Source organism: Terrapene carolina, unplaced genomic scaffold (assembly GCF_002925995.2).
Source record: "Terrapene carolina triunguis isolate 2854851 unplaced genomic scaffold, T_m_triunguis-2.0 Scaffold238, whole genome shotgun sequence".
NCBI classification, from domain to species: Eukaryota; Metazoa; Chordata; order Testudines; family Emydidae; genus Terrapene; species Terrapene triunguis.
This window is the reverse complement of record NW_020664589.1, coordinates 5578791-5606646: the sequence shown is the minus strand read 5'-3', so window position 1 is coordinate 5606646 and position 27856 is coordinate 5578791. Positions and strand designations below refer to the sequence as shown.

Genomic DNA, 27856 nt, shown 5'->3' with positions numbered 1-27856 from the left:
TTCAGACCAGCTCCAGTCAATCATGTTGAGAAGCTACTGACAGAGGGACTGGAAGACGCTACAAAAACAAGACAGGAATAAGGGGGACTCATTCATAAATCTGGTCTTGGCTGAGAGAGCCCACAGCTAACTGAAAAGATTTTGGAAACTCCCAATCCACTAAGTTAATAGGGATCCCCTTGAAAGCATCTGGCCTTGTGCCAGCAGCTACAAACCAACAGTCTCAGCTCTCACACAACAGCATCATGACCTCGCTGTCTTGTGAGCTATTTCAACAAAGCCTTCTGAGCATGTTCCCCAGACCCCATGATATTTCCTCTGGATTTAAGTCACTGATAAGAAGGTCCTGCTCATTCTCTCAGCCTTGCAAGCTCAGCTCAGATGTGTGACATTGTGGGATGCTGGTCCTGATGCTATCCGGTCTTTTCTTTGCCTTCAGCAACTGCTCTTTCGCTTTAAGGAAAGAGATCTGAATCATTCCTCTGGGTCCTGAGTAAAGCAAACAAGCCATGTACTGCTCACAAAGAGCAACCATGGTGAGATGTCACATAATAACAGCTTTTAAGCTTTGTGGGCTGTTACACAGATGAAGACCTTCTCCAAAGTTAGTTCCTAGGCAAATATTTAGAATAGGACTTACAGGGTAGCCAGGGTCTCCAGGCTCCCCTCGATCTCCTCTGTTGCCAACTGGACCCTACAACAACACAATAAAGGTTCAAGGTAGATGTGAAATGCCAGTGGTCCACTCCATCTGTCATGATCTCTAAATACAGCATCTTCTATGATCAGGGAAAGAATCCAGACAGTTGGCTAGTCTGCATGTGCATCACATGCAAAAATCAGGCCACAGGATTAGAGAAGGGACCTGAAAAATATCTTACTCTGTCACCAGGTGGTCCTGGGGGGCCTTCTATTTTCCCATCATCACCTTGTTCTCCCTGTAGACATAAATATTAATGTTAAAACAGCCAGCAGCATACATGGCAGGTGGTCCTATAAGGGCCTGATCCAAAGCCCTTTAAAGTCAATGGGAACCTTCCCAATGATTTCAGTGGGGTTTGAATGAGGCCTTAGGGACTGGGTAAAAAGATGGCTTTAAAAGGGCACCAACTACTTAAAATAAAAATAATAATCACATTTCTGTTCAAAGATTTTTTGTTTTTGTTTTTACTTGTTATTCTTACAAATGTGATTCCTGAAGGCGAATGATGAGAGAAATATAAAGACATTCCTCTGGACTCTTTTCAGCTGGTTAACTTTGTGCTGAGTCAGTTTCACACCATTTCCCCCATTTGTGTGCATCTCTTTTGCACAGCAACATAGGGGAGAAAAAACATTCTTTAACAATAGTCAAATGTGACTGCAAACCCACCAGATCTGAATAGGGGGCCTCAGGCAGGACTAATCCTGAAATTATTAAACTCTCCTTAAAAAGCAATTGACAACATTTCAAATTGAGAGGAGGCCCCTTTAAGTCTAAGGATAACATTTTCAGAAGTGCCTAAGTGACTTCAGAGCTCAAGTCCCATTTCCAAAGTGACTTAGAGCAAGACTGACAACGGCATTTAGGCGCCTGATGATGCAGCTAAGCACCTAGTGGGATTTGCAAAAGCACTAGGCAGACTAGATGCCCAACTCCCATCAACTTTCAATAGGAATTAGGCACCTAACATGTTCAGGTACTTTTGAAAATATCACTAGGTACCTGTGTAAATTCTTAGCTGTTCACAGTCTGGCTTGTAGGAGCCTATGGCTACGTCTACTCTGCAAGAAAAGATCCACGGCAGTCTCAGAGCCCAGGTCAAGTGACTCAGGCTCACGGGGCTAAAAATAGCAGTGTAGATGTTCAGGCTTGGGCGGGAGCCTGGGCTCTGAAACCTGGGGAAGGCGGGGGTCTCGGAGCCTAGGCTGCAGCCCAAGCCCAAGTATCTATACTGCTATTTTTAGCCCTGCAGCCCAAGCCCAAGTTTGTAGACCAGGGCTCTGAGACTCACTGCTGTGGGTGTTTCTTTAATTGTGTAGACGTACCCTTAGTCTCTTTGAAAGTCAGTGGGACCTGGGCTCCTAATTGCCTATGTCCCTTTTGAAAATGGGACGTAGGCACCTAAATCACATAGTTGCTTTTGAAAATGTTACTCTAGATCTCTTTCCATTCAATATTTTTCCATCTAAAGGAAGTCTAGCTAAAATGATTTGTTTGAAATACACATGGGTACCGCCGAGGGTGAGGCTTAGTGAAGGGCGAATCACACCCATGCGCCTGTTTGGATAAGGATTATGAAGGATGAAATGCTGCTAAATTTGTCTCAGGCTAAGTATTAAGTGAGCACTGATGGGTAAAACTCTGCTGGGCTCTCTTTAAAATGAGGAAAGATAATTTAGTGATGGGCACATGATAGATAGAGTGGATTTATGATGAGAGATTAGCCTTTGAAGTTCAGATCCTTCTTTTGGTTTGGCAAACAGGGATGGAATTTTGAGGGAAGGTCTGAGAGTCTCTGTCTCTCTCTCTCTCATTCATATTATTCCCTGTTCTTCCTGCTGGGAATGCTGCATCAACAAGCCCCTCTTGCAGCATTTCTGCCCTTCCCAATTCCATCTGGGTCGGGAAGCAGAACCACAGAAATAGGTAAAGTTGGAAAATAAGGAGGAGGGGTGGGGGGAGAAAGCAGGACAAAGTTATTTCAAATCTTCTGAACTTCCAAAAAATTGGGTCCAAATTTTGGGTTGATTCTTATTGATTGGAACCAATTTGCCCATCTCTAACAGCCCGGCACCAGCAAATTTGTGCAAAACTGTCCATGCTGCGACATGAGTTTGCTCACATACTTTCTCTTGCCAGGAGGAGTGGGGTAGACAGGAATCCTTACTGCACCAAAAAGAAGGATTATTCTAGCCAAGACCTGCAGTACAGTGCCAGCTTTGGCAAGAGGGTTAGTTTTCTAGTGATGTCTGAATGGTTTCTTTGCTGACTGCTTTTGCCTGGTCTAGTTACCCCTTTCTGAGGAACCCAACTACACAGTTATTTGCAGCTGCCTATAAAGTTAAACAATGGGAGGGTGCAGGATGCTTCTTTGACGTTCTGAATTTTATTGCCCTGACAGTCAACCTAGCTTAGAATCGAGCAGCATTTTTCCTCACCCCATTGCACATTCCCTGATCTATAAAGGGAGCAGAACTCTCCGAATACATACCCTGGCTACATGCTGCTATCACAAACTGTTCTTGTAGATACTTCAGACCAGACAGTGAGCCCCTTACACAACTGCTTATGTGAGGAATTTCACAGAATGCAGTGGGATGACTGGTGTGAGTAACTGCTCACCGGTGTGAGCGAGGGGCTCACAATGAGGCACTCAGTTACCCTTACTGTGCATTCCATCTTCTAAAAAATAGATGATGTTTTGCTGTTGCTGTTTTAAATTCACTTGCATAAATCACTTGGGGTTACAGTGTCCTATTTCCTCTGGAGCCCAGTTCAGAGACGTCTGTTTCTTAGCTCCCTGCGTGATAGCTACATTCCAGCTCCTCTGGTTTTTGGCGACTTGCTGTTGCTGAGTCTTTGACATACTGTCTCCTCTGGATTAATGCACTTCACAGGTCCTTTGGGGTTCCAGGTCCTTAGGATTGTATTACTGTGGTTTTTAGGTGATCCTTTCTCCTGGCACATGGGGGCTGCTGGGTTCTGACTCTTTGGGGCTGCTGCACCAAAAGTTCTCTCATGTACAGGAACTCACAAAGTTAAATCATGTGGAGCCAAGTAGTTGAGTCTTCGTAATTCTCTGGTTATTGGTTTCTACAAACCATCCCAGTATGGTTATTAAGGTCCCCTCTATCTTTCTTCCATAAGTCTTCTATGGTGCTGTGGGTACCCATGATGCCCCAAACATTTGGCAATTGCTCAATGATGCTGCCACCTGGGAGAAGACATGCAGAACTGTTTGTCTGTTCTTGACTTTTGGCAACGGTGGGTACGCAATTGACAATACTCAGCTTCAGACAGTCCCAACTGCGTTCAGCAGCAAAGTGCAGCTGTTGCCAACAGCTCATTTTCTGAGGGCGGGTGTAGAGAAATGTTTATCAAGTGTGACTGTGGCACAGGGGAAGGAGGATGTGCCAAGCTATATCGCCGGCTTTCAGTTCAAGGATGAAGAGGGACTTGCACTAAGCTTAACTTTTGCAGATTGGCAGAGTTAGATTCCTAAAGGTTTTGCGACACTGCATCTGGTGGTATTCAGATCAGTGTTCACGTCGCACACCCTGTCAGGACCCAGCCCAAGCTGGGGAAGCTAATGATCCAACCAGCGGATCAAATTCGGTGATGAATCCTGGTCACGTGCCACTTGAGGGACGTTGCGCATACGCTGAGAAGATGATGACTAAGCAATACATATCCCCTCCATTATATTCTTAGAGATAATGGCATTCTTCCCTTTCTCTGGGTACTGTCATTCCAAAATTCACTATCTTACGCCAAGGATTTGGAGTTTACTGGTGGGGTTAGGTTTACATTTACATTTTTAAGGGCTAACATGTTTGGGGATTCAGTAAGATTCTTGTGGAATGGAATATAGAGAGAAGCTGTGCAAGGACTGCTCATGGATATAGAGTTGGGCAATAGATGGAGAGATTTGGGTGGCTGATTAAAAATAAGAAACAAAATATGTCTAATAGTCCTTCCCACACTGTCCCCAGAGACTCCACTGTGCAAGGGCTTCGTACGTGAAGTCAACAGCTAAATACCTTACAATTGATCTACTTTCTAGCCACTGTTAGAGTAGTAGGGACCCTCAGGAAATATGGATACAAAGCCACAGCTCCTCAGTCTCAGATAAGAATCTGAATGTACATATCAAGATGCAGAAGGCTTGACGTTGGATACTTCTCTCCAAAGAGGTTGTGGATGCCTTTCCATTTCAGATCCTAATCCGACATGATCAGGATTCAGTTCAGAGAACGTTCTAAATTTTTGACTTCTTCACAGAGTGTCAAAATCTCTGTAGCTGGTCCCTAGAACAGAGTGATGATGCTCTAGATCCCATACATACTAGACACCTTCCCTCCAGGTCTTCAACAGCTCCTGGATGCTACAGGGTTCTTAAGCTTGATTGATAAATTCCAGTACTGCAGGGCTGATCTTCTCTAGGACTTCTTGACGTCTGGATTATTCTCAGACAGAGGGAGATTAAAGGTCTTTGCTAATTCTTTGGAAAGTTGCAGTTAAAAAAAAGGTTACAGCAAAGGGCAGCAAAGTAAACAAGTTGGGATACAAATGGAAAATGCATGGAGGAAAAGGGAAGGCTTGTTGTTGTTGGCTCCCCTCCGAAAGTGAGATACACTAGTTTGTAATTTTTAAAAGGATCTCATCTGGACAGTCCTAAGCGGCTGCCAAATGCAGGCGTCTGCTCCAAGCAAGGCCTCTTTGAGGAGCTGTGAGTGTACTAAAATCCAGCAGAACAATTAGCTGGGATGACGCTGTGGAACTCAATTCCAAAATAATGGATATCTTCAGGCTAATTACTGCTTTGGAGAAGGGCAGACTTTCTCCACCATTAAATACCCTTCTTCTGCTCTGCTAATTTCCTACAGAGTTTAAAAAGTCGCAGAGCAATCACGGCCCCATTTCTTTCCTCTGCAGCTTTCGCTTCACTCTTTCATCTCCAAAGTCTGAATTCTTCCTCTTTTGGTGTTAAGGTTACACGTGGTCTTGGGGAAGGATCCTGACATATGTATTCATGTGCTGTGATCCAGGCAGTTCTTATAAGATAAGGAGGGATGGGCCAGGCTAGGACTTAGATGAAAGGCCCTCATGGGACACCTATGTGCTTCAGGAAGTGGTGCTGGTGATTCAGCAAGTAATGTTGCTTTCCCCTTATCACTATGAAACCAATGCCCCAGGATGGGATTAAGGCATCACTGTGCTGATGGAGGTGCCATCTTTCAGGTAAGATGTAAAACAGAGGTCTTGACCCCTTGGGGTCCTTAAAAGTTCCCAGGGTACTTAACAGCAGAGATATTGTAATGCTCTGATTCAGAGAGTCCAAAGCAGGAAGGGACTGCTGTGATCATCCAATTCTAGTCTGACTTCCTGTATAACACAGCCATAGGACTGCCTGGAATTAATTCCTGTTTGAACAAGAGCAGAGATTCCCAAACTGTGGTACATATAACCCTGGGGCACATGAGCCTGTCAGAAGTGTCATTCTGTCCCAGGGTGGTCTGTCTCCCCCACAAGACAGCAGGGCCCACCTAACTACTGCATCACGACATAGCCCATCACGACTGGCATCAAAGAGAGCAGCTGACCAACTAGGGAACAAGAGCCAGGGGCCAATCAGGCAGCCGCCTCCCTAATATGACATCCTGGCCAAATTCCAATTTGGGTAATTACATTCTCCCGCATTTCCCAGCTGACTATGGGATTCACTTTCAATTCCCGCATTTAACCCAGAGGTGGCTGCATTTCACTGGAGGATGAAATGACCCCTGTATATAAATTAATTTTGAAAAGTACCTAGTAAATGCTATGTAAATATATTGCCTCTGGTACGGTGCCTTCCAATAGCATCTGTTGAGTTTAAGAACAGCAACATGTTGGCATACATTTTCTCTCCTTCTTAATGCCTCTGCTGTTTATTCTTGTCGTCTTTCTGCAGTTGCTCCTTTTGTGTACCCTTGCTATTCCTGAACCCCTGGAAATTGATTACTGGTACTGCAACCTAATTAACGTGTGGTAGCCCAGTCCACTTGGGACGGCAGGAGCATCTTTGTCAGTGCTTAGCCTCCAAAGCAGTTCCCAATCCCGGCAGCAGAAGCATTGCCTGATAATTGTGAGGGTTTAAAGCACAGCCAGCAGTTGTCTGGTGTCAGACAGTTTGCCAAGCATAGTGAGCATAGTACAATACTAAGTCTAATATCTGCACACATCTCATTCTCCTCTGTATTTCACTGCTTAGAGACAATGGCTCTTTTTACTTTGGGTTTGTGTTACTCAATGTTTTGCATCGGACACTGAAGCCTCCTGTATCTAATGTGTCTGGAACCCTGGGCTAGTCTCTCAAAGGACAATGTGTAACAAACTGTAAGAACAGCAGGACAATGGAACAGATTGCCTAGGGAGGTAATGGAAGCTTCTTTATTGGAGGTTTTCAAAAGGAGGCTGGATAGCCATCTGTCTTGGGTGGTTTAGTCACAACAAATCCTGCATCTTGGCTTGTGCTTGGTGGAAAGTTCTAGCTCTGCTACTTTGAGCTAGATGATGGCAGGAGACCTCTTGGAGAATGGATGCCACTTAATGGAGGACACAGAAGCTAGGGGCCATTCATCTTGGTACAACTGGAGAACACTATGGGAAGGTTTGGGAAGCTAAGAGGTAGGACAAAAAGAGGATGGGGGTGGCAATAAAAACAAAGATGCAGAAGCTACTCAGCAAACTGGTGGTGAAGATAAGGGAGTATCAGAGAAATGGTCAGATGCCCCAGTGCCAGAGACGCAGCTCAAGGTTGGTAGGGAGCAGAGAGAGAAGTGCAGGAATTCTCAGTGGCACCAATAATAACCATGCCTGGGGTGGCATCTCTGGGTTGTGAGTGTATCTAAATTCAACAGCTGGATGCTCTCCTAATCCCTTATGTTTTCTCACTACTTCTGCAGTGGAGTCAGTCACAGTGTAAAAGGAGAGCAACTCTCATGTCTCAGAGACTCATGTCAATGTAAAGAATCTCCAAGATCGAATGGCCGAGCTATGGGTGCCTTCCCACTTGGGATCCTGACTTGGTAGGATGGCTGGCAAAGATGTACCCGTGAGATCTCTTCTTAGAATCTCAGGAGTCCCTCTAAGGAAGGAAACTCTTGCCTGCAGATGCACGTCTGCGATCATGACCATGTGCAATAACACAAGTGCTGAGGGATGCCAATAATTCACACCATGCACTGAGTGCTTCCTGCGATAGGGACACTAAGTACAGTGGGGTAGACAACCAGGATCAATAAAAATTCAAGCAACTTTTCTCATGGTAGGGTCCCATTTGCAACCACTTCCAATTACTACTCTTTTCCTTCCTGCACAGGGTGGAAGAAAGCTGCTGCTGTAGCTACTGACAAACATGTGATTGGCTCCGGCAACAATGCAAGTACAGCCAAAGCCAGCTGGGATCATCTTCAGAGCACTGAGCAGCAAGCTGTGCCGAGAGGAAGCCACTAAAATATGAGTCACTTCTCCAGCCTGAACTGGGTACGTTCAAGCTGACTCAGCAAAAGCCTTGAAAGAATGCAGCAGTGGAACAAGGGCTTTGACTCATTCCAGCTGCAGTCAGGGCGCTTGTCAAGGGGTGTAGGTGGACAAACAAGTCACGGGTGTGAGAGGCTACTAGTAAAATGGGACGGGGGAAGGGAAGGGAGACCATTTGTGCTTCACTTACGAAATGTAATAGGCTGGAACAACCAGAAGCAGCAGGAAGATTTTCCAAGAGCAGACAGTTTTAGGGGCATGTGTGCAGGGTGTTAGTTTGACTTGACAACAAAACCTACTGATCTAATTTCTTTCACCTTGGGGATTCAGTAGAATTTCTGTGGAACTAGGAAACGCCCCCAATATTCATGTCTATAGGCCCTTTCAGAGATACAAGAGAGCATGGGTGCCTGGAAATGGTGTCCTGGTGGATTGTGTTCCCTGATCCTGACTTGCACTGATAACGCATCGGCTTGTGTGTTTGGGTACGTCTACACAGCAAAAAAAAGAATGCCTCCCCCCCCCCAACTCTGTGGCAGAGAGCCTCAGAGCCACGCCCGGTCAACGGACTTGGGCTCGCACTGCGGAGCTAAAGATAGTAGTGACTCAGACACTCCCCACTTGCCAGGTTCCTGAGCCTGAATGTCAACACAACCCTGAGTCAGTTGACTGGGCTCTGAGACTCTCTGCCATGTTTTGTTTTGTTTTGTTTTTTGCTGTATAGACGTATCCTAACTGGCACCACCTCCCTCTGCTGGATGGGATGCCAGACTTGTCCAAGTGTTTATCAGTTTCTAATGCTCATCCATTAACACAGGGGTTCTCAAACATCATTGCACCGCGACCCTCTTCTGACAACAAAAATTACTACCCAACTCCAGGAGTGAGGACCGAAGCCTGAGCCCAGCCAGCCCTGCCACCCAGGTCTGAAGCCCTCGGGCTTTGGCCTCGAGCCCCAGCAAGTCTAAGCCAGCCCTGACGACCCCATTAAAATGAGGTCGAGACCCACTTTGGGGTCCCGACCCACAGTTTGAGAAATGCTGCTTCTAGTACATCAGCGGGAGAATGAGAGAGGATACAATGTAACTAGTACTGCTATTATTGACGATGGTTAAATCAAGAGTCTTTTTCAGCTCAAGCAGTAGAAGTCTGTGTTTTTGGCACAGGATGTCACAGTTTCTGTTTCCCAGGCCACACGTTTGCAGCTAGCAGGTGGCTAGGTTGTCTGCCTATCTATGGTGCTTGTTCACATGATCTTTGTGTTGGATTACAAGTGCTAGTGTTTATTTGAATGGGTCTATGGGAGCTGTGCCCTGGTGCTTTGGTTGGAATGGGTGCTGCTATCCGAGTAGGGGCAGTACTGGCATATGCAGAACAGGAGATAGCTAAACTGCATGAAATTTGCCCTTACCTTTTCACCTTTTGGCCCTGGTGGTCCGACTGGACCTGGCGGTCCTGCATGCCCCTGTGGGAGAATAGAAAACATATGACGGGATTGTAAAAATGGAGTCACTTCTGTGATAGGATCCTGTATTGCTGACTACAGAGACACCTGAATTGCACGTGCAGGCTTCAGAGAAATATAGACGCATCAGCAGTGACATCATCCATGCCTGGAAGATGGAGGAAAACCAGATCTGAAAAACTCTCCACAGCTCAGACTGAGAATAATAAAGAACTAAGCTGTCTATCATCCCAACCAAATGGAAATATAAATATAGTTAGTTTTGCATCCTGGGCTAATTATGATGTTAGATTTGGAAATGTGTAAAGCACGGGAATGAGCATCAAAAAAGCAGCCTTACCTCATAACCCATTAAGCCAGGTTCCCCTTGGGCACCCATCCTTCCTGGAGCACCCTATGGAAGCAATCACACAGAAAAATGCCATTAGAACAGCCTGCTGTCATTGTCTTCAGAAACCACATGCTGCGAAGTGGACTTTCAAGACAGGCAAACCTTAGGCTTGGGAGATTAAACTGAAAGGCTCCCATCTATTCTTTGGGCAAACCAGGTAGCCTTATGGCAGCATCATCCTGCAGTATTCTCCGCACTCAGCTATCAAATCGATAGGAGGGTCGCTCCTCCAGCCCAAGTCTCTGTCAAGAGTTTATCAATGAGGTCCCCAGCTCATTTACAGAAATATAATATATGGAGATACACCTATCACATAAAACTGGAAGGGACCTTGAAGGTCATCGAGTCCAGTCCCCTGCCTTCACTAGCAGGACCAAGTACTGATTTTGCCCCAGATCCCTAAATGGCCCCCTCAAGGACTGAACTCACAACTCTGAGTTTAGCAGGCCAATGCTCAAACCACTGAGCTATCCCTCCCCCCTTGAGCTATCCCAGTAGTCAGTTCTTTTCCAGTTGGGAACTGGCTCATATTTTTGGACTCCTATAACTCCTAAAAATGCAGAGTCATGGTCTTTCCTCTTATGCCAACGTATCCTGGAAATTTAACTCTTGCCTGAATCAGGTGCTCTCCAAATCATTTGGGCATATAGAGGAAAATCTCACGACAATGCAATGTGGATAATGCCTTGCTAATTGCTAGATATATACATAGGTACTGGAACTAGGGGTGCTGCCACACCCGCTGTCTTGAAGTGGACTCCATTATACACAGGGTTTACAGTCCGGTTCAAAGGCTCTCCGCACCCCCACTATACAAATTGTTCCAGCACCCTTGGATCTATACATAATAAAACTAGCAAAGGGTGACGTGTGAACATTGTGTGATGTTCTGCTCTTCACCTGCCCCCTCTGGACTCTCTTGCTAACTTCTAATCCAGGGTCTTTTTTGCTGAATATTCCTTCAGTGAAGTTTTTAGTGAGACAGTTCTGATGAAGGCCTGAACCCTTAAACATACAAAGACCTCTCTTGTTTTTTGTGGTTCTCAGGCCTGGCAACAAAGATGACATTGAGGAGTCATCTTTTGAGCTGCAATTGACTAGGGAGTTGCAAGAGCTGATGTTTTAGGAATCTGAACAAAAGGTTAAAGAGAGTTTCCAAATCCTGATCTTCAGATTAAAGCTGGATGCAAGCCTTTTGCTACTAAGCTGCAGATACTGGCAAACTCATATTACCTTTCTAGCCAGTAGTGAGCGGAGTAGATTTTAGTTGCTGAAGCTCAGGCACATTTCTCCTTCTCGTGCTTTATATTTTATACCCTGATAATTTCTATGCTTCATTTACTCAGTGGGTAGAATACAGAATTCTCGGTTACAGGAGGAGTTGCATGGATTAGTCACTCCAGATGCTAGAAACCATTGCACAAATCATATGGTCATTAAACATTTCCCCTTTACTGCTGGAAGTTCAAGTGCTGGCATGCACTGAAAGGGGCTGGGAAAGCAGATAATCAATCTAGAGAGTGCAAAGGATGGCTTCCTGAATTTGAGGATTTTTCTGGTGATCTGTCAGAATGGGAGTGTGCTTTGTTTTAGAGGGAAAAAAGACTTTTTCTTGTTTGAGGTCATTTGGGATCTTCCAGTATCCTGCTTCAGAGACCTGGTGTTGGGTTTCCCCACAAAAGGTGTGAGTAATTCCTCCTGGAGTCCATCAACATGAGTCCTATACAAGTCCGAGGAGTTGCTTGAGTGTGCCATGAGGAGAGTTCTGCCCACAGGATCCACTCACACAACCTGTCCTGGACCTCACCTTGCTGGTCAGAAACTGAAAAGTCTCATTAGACTTTCCAAATCTTCCACTTTTTCATCATATTTTTAACCCTTTCCTCAAGGACAGATTGAAAAGATACACAGTCCAATAGACTGTTGCTCAGACATTAATCTGCTTCCCTGAGAAATATTCCATGGAGACTCTGCCAAAACAGTCTGCAGGGAGGATCTATTGGAAAGACCATAACTTTTAATGGAGGCCTTAAAAACCACAGCAGAATCTCTGTTGCTCAGTCACTCAGTGCTACTGTTCCGAAACATCTCAGCAATTCCTGGTTCCTTCCCGTCTTTTCAGTATGTCTACAAATTAAATCAGAGGAGGCAAGTGATACTTAAGCAATTACTATAAGAACCTGCAGGGCTACAGCCTGGAACCATAGGGGATCTGGGCCACTGACACCTCCACAGGAGGCTTAGGGCTGTTCCTGCAGGAGGACCCTGTGAGGCTGGGCCCAGGAGGATGTACCACCCAGCAGGACCTGAGTGGCAGCTCCTCAGAGCCCACAGATCAGCTGGCACTGGTACTTAAGACAGGAAGCCACGATAAGGAGTTGTCCAAACCACCATACAGATTGTCCGCTTGTCCTGCTTTAGACCCTGTGCGTGAGAGATCCCAGACTCCAGCTTCTGACTGTGCCTGCCTCCTGATGCTTGACTCTTGGTTTACCCTCCAGCCTAACTTAGACTCTGATCTCCTGGTAATAGACAATGCTCCCTACTGCCACCCGACTCCTGGTTTGCCTTGTGGCCTCTCTCGGACTCTGAGCCTCTGGTACCTGACTCAGCCTGACTCCTGCTCTGACCACTAGGTCTGACCGCCCATGACTCAGTCCTGATAGTTACCCTGCTGGTTGGATATATATGAAGAAATATTTGTTGCCTGTTGCGACTGTTTGGATCCCCCAGTCTGACAATCTTGAGGCAACTGAACTTTCTTCTCCTTCTACCATACTGCTGCTGTTCTCTCTCCCAGCCTCACCCAAAACCTTTATCATGTTCTATCTGTGCTAACTGCAAGTGTTCCAGATAATGGATTAAGAGTGGGTGTATGGCTGGGGCAGAAGTCCAAGGCAGAGTTCCATGTAATAAAACAGTTTGACTTGGAAGCTGCTCACCATGAGTATGCAGTCTCAAAGGGAATGCTCTGAGCAAATATACCTTCTCAGCTCATTCCCTTTTCCAGAAATATATTCCCAATAATTAGACTTGAGAGGAGAGAGTCAATATAAAACTGCAATGCATCCTTAACTGGCTGCATCTGCTATCAACAGAATGAAAACTTGAGAGATTCCTTCTCACGTGGCAAAGTAGCAAATTATTAAAATCACTGATCAGCTAAAACTAGAGCTGGTTGGAAAAATATTTCCATGGGAAATGTTGAAAAAAAATTCTTGTGAAATTTTTTTTTTGAGTTTTTTGATGTAAAACCAAAACCATTTTTTCCAGATGTTATGATGTTAAAATGGAAAATTTTGTAGTTTTTTCTTTTACCCCCACCTTCCTCTTTCTCTCTCTCCTTTTTGCCCCTAAAATAATTTGCCACTGGAAAGGGGGGAGGAGAAAAAAAATGGGAGAAAAAGGCAACCCCCCCCCCCCCCCAAAAACCCTAATCTTATCCAAATATTTTTTTCTGGTTTTTCATAGAAAAATCTGATTTTTGTTTTAGCATAAACAAGTCAACAAAAACCTTCCTTGTAAAAAATTTCATTTAGGAAAAAAATCTATTTTCTGTTTTCAAAGGAAAGTTTTGCTAGAAAATTTTCGATCAGCTCTAATTTAAACCATCAAAAAAGTAAAATAATGTAAATTTGAATCCCTCTCTCTGCCTCATCTCCTCCCTGTGCTTCTGTTCTGTCTCCCAAGGCACACAGCTGCTCCCCGCCCCCTCCATGCACACCCTACCGCATGTCACTTTGGGTTGCACTCAGTCAATTGCAGGTCTAGTCTCACCATAGGTCCCAGGGTACCTCTGGATCCTTTAAGGCCTTGAGTCCCTTTTGGCCCCATCTTCCCTGGAGGGCCCGTCTCGCCCAGCTGCCCCTGATAGCCCTTGCTGCCCTGTAGAAGAGTATACAGATTATTGACACAAAATGAAATAAAACATTAAAGAAGCAAAGAGATGAGAATGAAAAGGAGGAAACACTGGGAATGGGCTCTTACCTTCTGGCCGGTTTTGCCCTTTTCTCCCTGTTTGCCTGGTTTCCCTTCTGGTCCCTAGGAGAGTGGAGAAACCCAAGTAAAAGTTCTACCCAGCAACCATCGTGCGTGCCCCTCGCATGATAATCGGAGCCCATCTCTGGCGATGGTGCCAGGGAACAGTCCTTTTACCCCTCCAGTCCTATTCCCATGGGAGCAGAGAAGCAGGAAGGATGTTTAAGCAATAATCCAATGGACCATGAGGTGTGACAAAATAAACTCCCTTCATCAGCATTATGGCAGAGCAGGAGCAAGGTTAAGATTGTTCCTGAGCTCCTTTGACATGTAACTGAGGCTTACCTACCACTTTGAGATGGAGAGATTTCTGCGCCAAGAAGGCTGCCTAGCTCTGGGGGGAGAAGTAAGAAGAGGCAGAGTTTTCAACCTTCAGGTCACAGGTCATATACAGACTAGGACTCTGAAGACTGACAACCATCATCTGATGACTGTTTGTCAGCATATGTGAAGTATTTGGCGCACAGTGGAGTTCTGTGCGCAAAGGTGCCCATGGCACCAAATATGGCATCCTAACGGGCCTCTTTGAAGAGACAGCAAGGATTGACTAAACATGGAGACTGTACAGTCCTCTCACTCTTGGTAGCGTCCCCTGTCAGTTCATCAGTGGAGAAAGTTGCCCTGCTGTACTTTGTTCTATGCATAGAGAGAACTTTCACTCTCTCAATCAACCTTTCACCAGCAGTGAATACGTTTAAAACGGGTTTGGATAACTCTGTAAGTGCTGTTTAGAATAATGGCTCTGGAAAGTGGCTGTGTATTGGAGCCACTGTTTAGCTAACCAGCATTCCTACTAGACTGGAAGTGTATTGACAATTACTGGTTTTATTTTCTACTTACCTGTTAGGTGTCTTTCTGCTCATTACACACACATTTTATCTATTTGTATTATTATTAAAATTCACATGCATGGACATATATAAAAACAGACCCCATTACACACAGACCTATGTACAGTATATGGGAATAGACTCAAACGCACAAATACAGAGGGACCCATGGACAGCAAGACACACAGATATAGGACTGCTGTTTACACCTATTCTCAATCTCTCACACAAGACCTGCAACCCATCCATGCACACAAAGCACAGGTAAACCGGGCTGTGGGAAGTCAGACACTGGAGCCTGAAAGGTAGTTAAATATAGCAGACTTCTAGGTCCCTACACTGTGCCCAGGATAGGTCTGGAAGTGCATGAAATGTGTGAAAGACAAGGAATGAGACAGTAGTAGTTTCACAGGGACATCTCTCAGCTGGAAAACGGGAGCCCAGGGATTCAGTGTTTTAGTAGGAGTGCCGGTAGCTGTGGGCCAGATGATAGACTGGATTTGACAGGAATTAACAGCAGCTGGACAATCACCGAAAAAATGAATTTGCACATTTGGGCAATTGGAACTTGAAGTTTTCATCAGTATATATGTACCAGTCCATCTTCCTGTATTAGTCTAGCGGTTGTGTCCGCCCAGATCTCTCTCCGGCATTTCACCACTAATGACGCTGTGGAAGCAGATTGGTTCAATCGGATGTCTTTTGGCTAAACAGAAGTATAAACACAACAGGCCTGGTCTCAGCTTGGATCTGACACATGTGCCTTAGAGGTCTCTGCTCCAAGAGCAATTCAGACCTATTGCACTCCGTGAAGGAGTTGAACTAGCCCTTCAGTTCCCTGAATACAGCGACTCTGTTCTGCACGAGCCATACATTTCAAAAGAGCATCCTGAAAAGAGTGGCTATTAATCCTCCATAAAGTTATTGTCTGTCCTACAGAGTACTTGATTCCTTCTACCTGTTGTCTCCAGCCCATGGAACTCCCCTCTTTGTTCCACAGTTGTTGTTGTTTTTTTTGTCAGAACCTCTCCAAGTCTATGCGCTGATCAATGAGCTAGAATGACAGTTGTCCCAGAGTATGACAGCAGGTTGGACTACTGCTGCACTTTATCAGTGCTGAATACCACGGGTCCAGTCTTGCAGTACACCCACAATTCATATTTGTGATGGGAATCTAAAGGAATCCTTTCACTGTGCCCCTGAGTTTGGAGGCAGCGAACTCTAGTAGCGAGAGCAACAGATGCGGAGTTGGGCCTCTTGAGTACCCATTCCCAGTTCTGCTACCAACTTGATATGTGACATCAGGCCACATCTCTTAATCTCTCTGTGTCTCAGGCCTGGTCTCCACTTCAAATTTATACCAGCATAACTATGTTGATCAGGAGTGGGAACCCCCTCTCCTCTCCCCTGACAACATAGCTATGCTGACAAAATCCCCAGCGTAGATGCAGTTATGCTGATATAACCACACTTCTGTTGGCATAGCTAATGTCGTTCAAGAGTCTATGCTGACATAGCTATGGGCAGGTGGAGCTCAGCTGTCCATGGGATCTGCTAAACTCCTTGGGCTTGACTCTTTCTTAATTGGGAGAGAGGAAAAAAAGTGGCAGTATCTCCCAAGCCCCCTCACTGGTGATGCCAAAATGAGCCAGCTGTCACTGACAGGAGACTGTGCTGATCTTCATACATGACTCCCTCTTTCTTTCTTCCATGAGCTGCGAAACTGTCCACAAGGTTGACATGTAAAAGTATTATCACTGGGTATCTGAGCTGGCCCCTGCTGAAATGAAAGGGGCAGTTCACACCTCTCAGTTATTGTTTTAGGTTCTGCAGATGTCTCTTGGTTGTTTTTACACTTAGTTCACTTTTTAGAGGCTCTCTCTGTAACCATAAGAGCCAGGAACTTTCATTGTAAAACAAAAAGTAAGTTTAGAATCTGGAGTGCAAGATGGCAGCAAGAAAGAGCAAATGGTGCGCCATACTACCACATACAGGCTTAATCACAGCCCTGCCTGATGCAACCCTGTGGAGCTCAGCAAAACCAAAGCTCTCAGTTATCTGAAGGTTTCCAATATGCTTCCTTTGGGGGGGGAGGAAATCAGGGTTTGTCTGCCTGTCCATGTGAGAAAACAGAGGGTAAAATCCTGGTGCTGCTGAAGTCAAAGGTGCCAGAATCCCACCCAGAGTCTCCAGCATGATAGATGCTAGTGTCTTTTGCCAGTTCCTGTGCTTTTAGCTACTGATCTCTAGAGCAAACACTACAGTGATGGACACCATAGAGAAGCCCATAAATAAAAACAATTCACTCCAAGGTCTTTTTACTGGATTCAAATCAGCTGAATCTGATGGCTAAGGCACTACACACTTGGTGATTTTTATTTTTTGAGAAAGTTTGTAAGCTTTTTGAAGGGTACTTTTGGTCATCATCTTGTTGAAAATACAAATCCTCTTTCCAATTGTTCTTCCTCAAGTGGGATTATTTCTAAATAGAAATATCCCTTTAATACACTGCACGGTTTATCAGATCAGTAAAAAAATATTGCAGCATGCCAGCGCTTCTAAGAGATGATGGTATTTGTGATGAGACATTGTGAAGGGAGCATTTTTAAATTAAAGCCATACAGTGTTAGGTGCGCAAAAATATTTGCTTAAGAAAAGCAGAAATTACAATCTGTTGGTTTGCTCATTTGAAAATTTCATTACAAACTTGAGAAAGAGCCATTTTTGCAGTTTTTTCCCCTACAGGTCTGGGATATTTTTCAAAGGATCGGGGAGGGCTGGTTTTCCAGCTTTGGCAATGAAGAGTCACGCTTCTTGCATGGAATGCAAATAGAGCAAAATTTGAGAGGGGTGCAAAAACAAGAAAAGTCACGTGAAATAGCTACACAACCAGGATGGTGGCACTCACACAATTCTATAGATGAGGGTTGGAATTCACCCAGCACAGGCCCACAAACCACTTAAGTCCCACTGCAGCTTCTAGTCTGAGGGCTTAAGTGACACACTGGTTTTGTGCCGGCCCTCTGCACAGGGCTGACTTTCACCGTGACAATAACTTGCTTAACAGGAGGAAGCAGGTACTCTTGTTTTAGGGCCCCTCCTTCCTGCCTTTATACCAAAGTCCTTCATCTCATCAGAAACGTTTTGTTCTTTTCCAAAATGCCTTGAGCTATTCAATCCCACTGCCTTGTACTTCAGAGCCCAAGGGCTTCTTACGCTCTTAAGCAATCCTCTCCCCACATCACTCTTCACAGGGACTGAGCTCTCACTAGCCACATTAAAGTTAGTTTTGTAAACACTGATGTAATTTCCCAAGATGTATACAAGTCCAGTCAGTTCTTCATCTGGTCTCACTCCATCACTTTTCTCAGTAGGTTTCCCACCTCTTTGTTTCAAGAGCACATGGGTTGTTTTATTGCATAGTTTCCATGCTTCACATGGATACTTGAAGCAGTTGCTTATCTTATGTATCGGGAAACTTTTGTTGATAACTAACGCCCACCCAGTTCCATGAACCCCTACATTGTACAAAGACAGAACACCACACTGCGTGCACCAGCTGTTCCTACAATTTTCAGCCTGACTCAGCTCTTCTTGCGCCTATGGGCATCTTTCATTGTTACCCCCATTTCAGTACATAACACGGCTTAATGTATGAATTAACACATTGAGTGGCTGAAGGAAAAACTGGGATTCACTTAATTTAACTTTTTAATTTCCAGGCTGTATCTGGAAATGTGTGGGGATGACTGAAGTCCATTCAGGTACAATTGGGGGGGAGGGATAGCTCAGTGGTTTGAGCATTGGCCTGCTAAACCCAGAGTTGTGAGTTCAATCCTTGAGGGGGCCATCTGGGGCAAAATTGGTCCTGCTAGTGAAGGCAGGGGGCTGGACTCGATGACCTTTTGGGGTCCCTCCCAGTTCTATGAGATAGGTATAGCTCCATTTTTTTTTATATATTTACAAGAATCCTTAGACAAGGAGAGAGAACACAGCCTATGCAACAGCTCTTTTTAGTCCACTATCTGTCAGCTTTTGGGGGTAGAGGAAAATGCACTCCCATTGTATAATTCACAGAGCATGACCAGTGGAGATCTACATTACAGCCCTAAAACCCAGCAGACTAAAACGTTAAAAGAAGAGAGTGGAGATCTGCTACCAAGAATGGGAGACTCTAAAACTGATTAAAGGCCAAATAGACCTGGACAGCGAAGTTCCAGTCTGGATCCAAACTTCCCAAAAAAGTCTGCTGGAGTTCAGATATTGGGGTTAGATTTGCCCCCACTTCTAGAATAATCATAGGTGGGTCAGCTTCTCAGGTGATGTTAATCAGCATGGCTCTACTGAAGTTGATGAAGATATGACCCAATTGACCCGATTTGAAATGGCAGCTGGAAGTATTCAGCCCTTGCGGAAAACTTAGGAAATATGCATCTGGCGATGTAATACAGCGATGGAAGAAAGCACTGTAAGGATATTATCTCTGATCCTGAAAAGCAGTCTTATAAGGGTGATGTACTCTACCAAAGCCCATGGACACAATTTTGATCCAATACTGCTCATTAACCTGCTCAGGAATATGACTGAGTATCAATGTAATTCCAATGCCTTTTGGGCTTCATTGAATGGAAGCCATTAAATCACTCCCTCTGATTAGAAATGCATCAGTTAAAGAGAAGACGTGATTGCTGTATTCAAAATGTGTATTGGTGGAGATGGAAAGAGCGAGGGGAGAAGCGGGGAGTATGGGCCAGTGGAACTGGGGATGGATTCAGAGGAAGTAACAGGGGTAGGAAAGAAACCAAAGGTGCCATAAAGGTAGCAAAGAAAAGTATGAAAAGGAGGAACCATAGTATGACCCATCCAATATCGTGAGAGGGCTTGGCCGGCCAGTTTGCATAAAGGAAAATGAAAAAACACCCCATCATTTCCTACTGCTCCGCAAAGTCTCCATATGAGAAGCTCCACTTAATAAACTGATCGAGAGAAGCCTTCCCCCCATATAGGACAGTCCACAAGTATTCAGGAAATTAGGAGATTATTGGGGCAGGGCACTTGAAGACATAAATGTTTCAGATTTACAAGAAACACATTTTGTAACCTCTCTGTCTAGCAGTGGTTTGGAGGAGGAGCAGCTCATGGCTGGATATAGGGAAAGAAAACAAGAAGCAACTGTTCTTTAAGGTTCAGAGGGCTGAATTTGTGACTATTGGGAAGCAGCAAGAGACTCTTTGCCCATGGTGAAGAGCACTGGTAGAGCCAGATAGATGAGATTAAATGAAAAATACGATCGGGGAATTCTATAAAAAGAGCTAAAGCTCAGACTCGGAGACTGTAGCTAAAAGCTGCCATTCTGGCACCCTCGAGTTGACTTCCACAGCTTGACATTCTGAGTCCAGGTCACAGAGAACATAATGCAGGAGATGGTCTTTTATACTGAGAACGCTGTCATGTAACTCCTGAAGTTTATTGTGGAAGCATCTACATGGTCAACAGCATGCGTGGTAAAAAGAAAATGTGGCCTGTTGGTCAGTGCTAGAGACTTGTAGCAGAACTCCTGGGTTCTGTTCTGAGTTCTGTCACTGCCTGGCTGCGTGGCTTGGGCAAGTCACTTCTCTTCTCTGTACTTCTATTTCCCCAGCTGTAAAATGGGGATAGTGATACTTGACTACTTCACAGGGTGGTAGCTAGTGAGACATGATTAATATTTGTCAACAGCTGGAGAAGTGCAAAGCATCACTAAGTGCTCAACTATGAAGCTTTCATACAAGGTATCTCCAGAACCACCACACAAACTAGCTCTTATTTCAAAAGTGGGGGACGGCAAGACACAGCATTTTAGCAGCATGACTCCCATTTTCTACAGTGAGAACTGTGTAGGTCAAATTCCTTCAAGCAGCAGGGGTTACAGTCTTCCTTTTGAAGGACACGAAGGCCCTGAGGTTGTGGTAGAGGTGGGAAATGAAATCTCTCTCACAATAAGGAGTGGGAATCTTGGAGTAATGAGAGGGAGTGAGAGAAAGAGTGAGTCTCCTTAGTCTGAGTCAGGAAAGAGAGTGTGCCAAGGAAACAGGATTGATTTCAAATTCTGGCTCATTTCAGTTCCTATTAACTGTAAATGAAGACCAGCTGGGACCAGCCCTCCTCCCCCAGAGCAAGATTCTCAGAGTGGAAAAGCCCAAGCAGAGCTGGCCAATTCATCGAAAGAGGCAATCAGCCCCTCTTTGCGGCAGAACGCCGAGCAGTCTCCCCTTGTGAGCAGCAGCCATGTGTGTCTGATGGAATGCTCCAGGTTTCTGAGGGGGAAAACTGTGAATCATCACAGGACTCTTGCTGCTTGCAGGGCATTAGATTCCACTAGGTAGATTTGATGGGCTGAGTCACACATACCAAAATAGCAAGACAGCCCCCCCACAAAAAAACCCACCCAAACAAAACAAACACCCACACGGTCATTAAAAATGACTGTTTACCGTTCCAGATCAGAGATCAAACTGTTGCTTCAAGATATGCATTGGCTATTAGAGCAGTACTGAGAGAGGACCCATTGCAGCAGAGTTTAGAGTTGCATGGGGGTTGCAGCAGTGCTTGCAGAATGGGGGGAGAGATGCCTGTGAGTTGCAACTACACCTAAAGATGCAGTTGCATAGGCCCAGTTCAGCAAACCATCCCTACTGAAAGCAAAGCATTTAAGTACATATACTTAATTCCCAAAGTCTTTGTTGACTTGGGGCAGTATTTGGTGCTTTGCGTCCATCCAGTGATGACACTTACAGGCTTCAAGGCATATCACGTAAGAGGCAGTGTGACCTAATGGATAGAGTACTTGACGGGGACTCAGGAGACCAAGGTCACCGAGCAGACTAGTGGCAGTCACTTCACCTCTTTGCCTCACTTTCCCCATCTTTAAAACGGGGATATGATACTGACGTCCTTTGGAAAGTGGTTTGAAATCTATGGATGAAAAGTGCTAGATATTAGTGAGTTGCTCCACAGTCTGTCTAAAGGAGGTGGTGTTTTCAGCAGTACTCTTTTACACTATGGCGCTCCATGTTTTCTATTTTGTGGATCGGTTGGTAATAGAGAGTCCCCTCCCAATGCTTCGATCCCTCACTGTATGGTTCTCAAACTGTTTCCTGTGGTAAGGGCTCCGTGGATGGTCCATAGATGACAGTTTAACAGCTACCTGGTTTAAGAGAGAGTCCTCAATGTCTTACCAGAAATGCATAAGTTCTCCTTGCATTGACACAAAGTGGAAATGACTGTAGGATTGCTCTTAAGCAGCTTCGATGTTTGCAGTGAGTCAAATGCCATTCCTCGATGTGGCATTGCCAGCTCTTGTTGACTGCTTGTGCTCAGAAGCAACAGACATATTCAATGACAAGAAAAGGAGGCACTTGGTTGAAAAAAATTCTTCAGTCATGTTTCCAGTGGCAGGAAATGGAAAAGAACAATGTAAGAAACCGCTATGGGGTAAATTCAGCTCTCAGTGACTCAGAACAGCTCCGCTGGCTTCAGTGGAGCATTGGCTTTGAGAGGAGTTACCCCAGATTCACACCAGCATAATGAGATTAGAAACCAGCCACATGTCTATTCTATAACGGTACTGGAGTGAATCTGTGGCTTAGAAGTAGAAAATCAGTCTCAGCCAGCAAGGTCTGTTCCTTGGGGTTTTATTCTGGAGGGTGTGAAGTTGATGGATACAAGATATCAAGATGGTTTAACACACCCAGTAAATAAGCAGAAAAATAGCCTCATCTTGGGACAAACCCCCTTAGCATGAGCTCTTGCTGCTCAAAGATTTGTCCCTTTCTAATGATCAAATGGCTATCCTTATAGAGAGAAATTCAGCCCCATGCAAAAGGCTGGGAACAAAACCAATGCACCATTTAAGTCCCACTTAAAGCTACAGAAGAAGACTTAAGCGGGGCATAGGTTTTCCCATTGTCCCTCTGCAATGGGTTGAGTTTGCTGTATTCCCACCAAGAAACGGATCATACCTTCAGTCCCCAGCCCTGGTTTGTTACTCTGTCCTACAAAACTTGTGCCAGGTCTAGCCAGGGAGAGGTAGGTGCCTGGTTTCTGGAATGCATGGATGGCTGTTGGGCCTTGTCATGCTATTCTATTAACTAAAAAGAGCGATTTGCCAGTCCTTAGAGCGGCTCTGGTCTGCTCGGCTGTGCAGATGCCCTGTGCCATGCTGACAAGCAGCAGCAAAGACCTACAGAGCAAGATCTTCAGCTGGTGTAATGGAGCTATGCTGATTTACACCAGCTCAAGGACGTTCTGACCCCAGAGGTGGGCTGCAAATGAGGTTCAAAGTGAAGATATATATAAAAAAAGTGAGGATTTAGCTCCCAGTCTTGCCATAAAATGAGGGATTTTCTTGTTTCAGATCATGTTGTATTTCATTACCTATGGGCTCTACAATTACTTTCCTGGAACTGTAACCCCCCTGCTATCAGATATCCAACTTGTACAAAGACCAGCACATTACGAAAACCACAGTGCTCAGCTCTGGAGAGCAGCTGGAAATCCACTACCATGCTCCTGCCAGTTGGCTTGGCCCTTCCACACAGCCACAAGCTGATTAGCTGTTCTCAGAGGGAAGAGGCTGAAATGCTGGATTCTTTGTAGAATGAAAAGAGAGGAGGTTTAAATAGGAACATATTAGAGGAGATGGGTTGCTCTCAGCTGCTGGCTGCTCATATCCAACACCTGGCAAGCTGCTGCGGTTCCTGGTTATATAATGGTGACTTCAACCTTTGGTTCAGACCATCCTCAGTTACAAGGAAGAGGACTGAACAAGCAGCAGGGATTCTGATGAAGTGCACATTACCCTCTGGGCAGTGTCATTCCCTGCTCCAGGAATTGAGATGTACAGATGGCAGGTGAACTTGCCCTAAACACCAGCAAACCACATCCCTCCTCTTGCAGTGACAACCAAAGTGCCTCAACCCTGAATTCACACTAGCCAGTGTGATGCCATCCTCCTGCCTCTCTGTTCGCTGCCGAGATGCTCTCTCCCTACCTCACTTGCGCATCGAACACAAAGACTCTGGACCCTGTTCCTGCAGCATCTGCTCTGCTCAGAGAGCCTGATCACTGTACTTGGACCAGTCACCAGGGACCCTCATCTCTAGCCACCCTTTGAACTGCAGAGGTTCAAAGTCTAATGAACTCCTGTGTGAGAACAGAGATACAGTGTCAGTTTCTTGCAGCTCAAACAAGCCAGAGATCTCACTAAGCAGAATGAGGGATGAGCCAAGAGTTAAATCACGGAGTCCAGAAAGGAGTCAGAGTCTCATTACAGTGAGGTCAGCAAGAACCAGGAGGACCCCAATAGAGGAAATAAGAAACCAGCCTGGGGCCCCACTATGGAGAAACGGACATGAGCAAGAGCAAGGGAAGCGTGCAAGCCTGCCTGAATTTCTAAATCTAAGTTAAGAGGAGTACATTGGATGTTGCTTTTGGTTGTGTTTTAATGTGCTAGGGACTAACCGTATCCAGCTAATATTGAAAAGAAACAAGTGACCTATCTGCAGGGGGATGCCAGGTGGGATTTCTTGCTGGGTGCAGTAGTACAATCCCTCATAGTCCTGGTGCTACACAAAGCTGCAGAATTGCTGGGGTGGGAGCTGGGGCCTTTGGAAGAGGGAAGCTGGAAGGTTGCTGAGAGGAAGCCTAGAGTGGGGAAGCAGCTGGGGCTGTCAGGGAGGAAAGGATCATACTTGGAGACTGCCAGGGAAGCGGGGGTGGAGCTGGCTGGCCTAGCCCTATCAATGGGAGGAGTGGAGCAAACTGGCTGACTGTACCAGGGAGGGACTGGAGCTGACAGGGGGATTTTGGTAGCAGCCGAAGTTCATTGGACAAAATGGCCAAATGACAGATGATGCATGAACATCACCCCTCCAACTGCCTGAAGCCCTTCTACCAGCCACAGCTGTCTGGGGCTCAACACAACACTTGGCTTGTCTCAGCAGCCAGGATTGTTTGCTGATATCCACTGGTTTGGAGATGTGCACAAACTTCCCCAAGTCACCAGATTGAGACTCCACCCACTCCTTTCACCTGCGATTTCAGCAACGAAAGGCCACTACACTGCCCCAGTTGGGCCACCTGGAGCCCAGACAGCAACTGTGCAACACAACAGCTGTGATACTGTTACCTTTATAGTGATGCTGATTGGCCTTCTTTCCCAGTCTACAGCCTGAGAATTATTATAAAGGTGTCTACAATATTACACCAAGGACATCAACACAAGTGCTGACCATCCTTAATTATCCAGACCTCATTTTATGAAAATCCTCCTATCCAAAACAGACATAATGCAATACAGGCTTAGACAGGCAAACTGCTAAAACAAGCCCCTGACAAATCCACAAAAACAAAGCAAGGCAGAATTTAAGAAAGAAAACGGACACATGTGGAAGGTGGCTGGAGTCCCCAGGGTCATGTTATCACCCATCTGTCATTTTTTCTTGACTTGTTCATTATTTATACAGTCCCAGGGAAGGGCTAAAATTGGGTGGAATGGCTGAAAGGGTAGGTGGTGGTGTTACAATAAAGCAGGGTACCTGATAAGTTAGTGCCACAGAAGGTGGAATACATCTCATCTATAATCTCTTTGGCGGGGAGGGGACACAGATAATGTTGAAAAAGTATTAACTGACCAAAAGCTATTTCTATCTGGAAGGTGTTACTTGACTTACCTGAGATGAATTTGGGGAGGTCTCAGTCCAGCTCCCAGTGGATAAGTGTCCACCACACAATAACTTTAAATCAAGATTGGATGTCTTTCTAAAAAAATACACTCTAGATCAGTGATTCTCAACTGGGGGTCCATGGCCCACTGGGGGGTCTGCGAGCCATTTTTCAGGGGGTCTGCCAAGCAGAGCCACTTGGAGCCCTGAGCCCAGCAGCTGAAGCTTGGAGTCCCAAGCCCTGGCACCCCTGCAGGGCTGAAGCCCCGAACCCAGAGCCCCCAAGTCCCGGCAGAAGCTACCTCATGGGGCAGAAGCCTCAATGCCCCCTCAGTTCCATGGGGCAGAAGTCTTGAGCCCCCCCTGCTCCCCCCAGCCCTCAGGACTCCTAAGCCCCCCCTGCAGCTGAAGCCCGGAGTCCCCCCCCCCCTCCCGACTCGGTTGTGGAGTTTTTATAGCATATTGGGGCAGGCTCCGAAAGAAAATGGTTGAGAACCCCTAGATCAATCACAAGATACGAGCTTGATGCAGGAATTACTGAATGAAAGCCTAGGACCTGTGTTATGCAGCAGATCACACTAGGTGCTCTAATGGTTCCTTCTGGCCTTAAAATCTCAATCTGGCCAAATGGGAGACTGTGGAATGAAGCTGAAACATTGTTGGGACAGCTGCCTGACAACCCAGTAGAATCCTGCTGAAGATGCAGCAGCTATGGATGAAGATCTGTTTAACAACATACATCTAGAATATTAATTGGGATACCCACTATGCATATACAATACATACCATATATTATATGCACATAAGGGTGTTTGTGCATGTGTGTTATGTATACACACTCTTCATAAATGCAACATACCCGCCCCCTGCAATATGTTTATACAATACGTCACACATATTATGTATAGATGTGTGTATATTACACACACTTTCTCCCCCCACTCCACCCAGGAAGCTTATTTGATGAGTATGGATGAAATCACAGATGCTGCAGATGGGCCAAATCTTGAGGATCTCACTCAATTTTTATCCAGTCCTTGTGCAGGCAAAATTTTCAAGGAATTGTCAGGGATCGTTTGCCTGAGCCAGGACTCGGGATTTGCCCCTATGTTAGCTTTTCCTGATGGAATTTTCATTGGTTTTATATAAGAACCTTCAAATGTCCTTTCGATTCCAGTATTCTTTAGCTGGCTGTGTCTGAGGTGGCTTTTGTCACATCTCCCCCTAGTGGAAGGGCTGACTGTTTATATATCCCCCTTAAAAGCAGAGGATTTGAAGTTGGACCACAGTTATCTCTGGTGACTTACATTTCTGGCTCTGTAAACGGTATTTTGGCAGAGAGCTGAGGAGGCTCTTAATAGTATCTATACATTTTCTGTGTGGGAAGTTAATACAAAAGGCTTGCACATAAAGTTGCAAAAGAAAAACTGGTCTCTCATCCATCAGAGAACCTCCATTTTTAACCTTACCCCACTGGGTGCGGGGATATCAGCCTATGCAATGAGAAAGGGCCAAGAGTCTGGCAAAGAGAGATTTCATATCTGGGGCTTAGTTTGGGCTGGTTACAAAGCCATGTGGTTTTAAAAGATCAGGCTATCAGAAATGTGTATTAAATATATTAGAAGGTGATATAGTGTTCTTAATAAAAAAATCAAAAGAACGTGATCCTGAGCAAGGCATTTTGGCAGTATCAGACTTAAAACAACAACAACAAAACCCCCAAAACCCCAACCAACCAAACCCCTCTCCCCAAACAAACAGAAAAAGGCACCATGTTCCCAGGCACAACTGGGCAGAAAACAAGCTCTGGAATCTGCTATATTTTATATGTTATACTGCAGAACTTAACACAGCCTGTGTGATTTTTTGTTGGTTCTTAAGCATGCACAATATAAACAGAGTCAACCTGCCAAAAATACAGAGCACGGCAGGCAATAAGCAAAGTTAAACAATAAGCAGTGCCTGCCTCAGCTGCCAAGGGTGCTGCAATATTTTTTTACCATCCCTTGTCAGGTTGTAGCTTAACTTAGTAGCCGGTGAATTTACAGTACCCTGGCCCTGAGACTACTCCGATGAGTCAGGGGTCACAGGATGGAGCCCACAGGACCCACTCCTGCAGTGAGCTCAGTGTGGATGCAGGGATCTGTTGTAGATCAGGGGTTTAGACTGCAAGCTCTTTGGGGCAGGGCTGTGGCCTTATTT

General features: G+C 45.4%; 1 protein-coding gene across 5 annotated transcripts in view; it reads right to left on the bottom strand.

Moving 5' to 3' along the window:
* The window catches only part of LOC112101967 (collagen alpha-1(XXVII) chain), a 224618-nt gene that overhangs the window by 22600 nt on the left and 174162 nt on the right, over window positions 1-27856 (bottom strand). For all 5 annotated transcript variants that reach the window (XM_026657347.2, XM_026657346.2, XM_026657349.2 and 2 more), the window contains exons 38-43: window positions 14071-14124; window positions 13861-13968; window positions 10033-10086; window positions 9639-9692; window positions 882-938; window positions 641-694 (exon numbers count right to left, since the gene is read on the bottom strand). In XM_026657347.2, the coding sequence (XP_026513132.1) occupies window positions 641-694; window positions 882-938; window positions 9639-9692; window positions 10033-10086; window positions 13861-13968; window positions 14071-14124 (381 nt within the window). The remainder of the gene's footprint in view (window positions 1-640; window positions 695-881; window positions 939-9638; window positions 9693-10032; window positions 10087-13860; window positions 13969-14070; window positions 14125-27856) is intronic.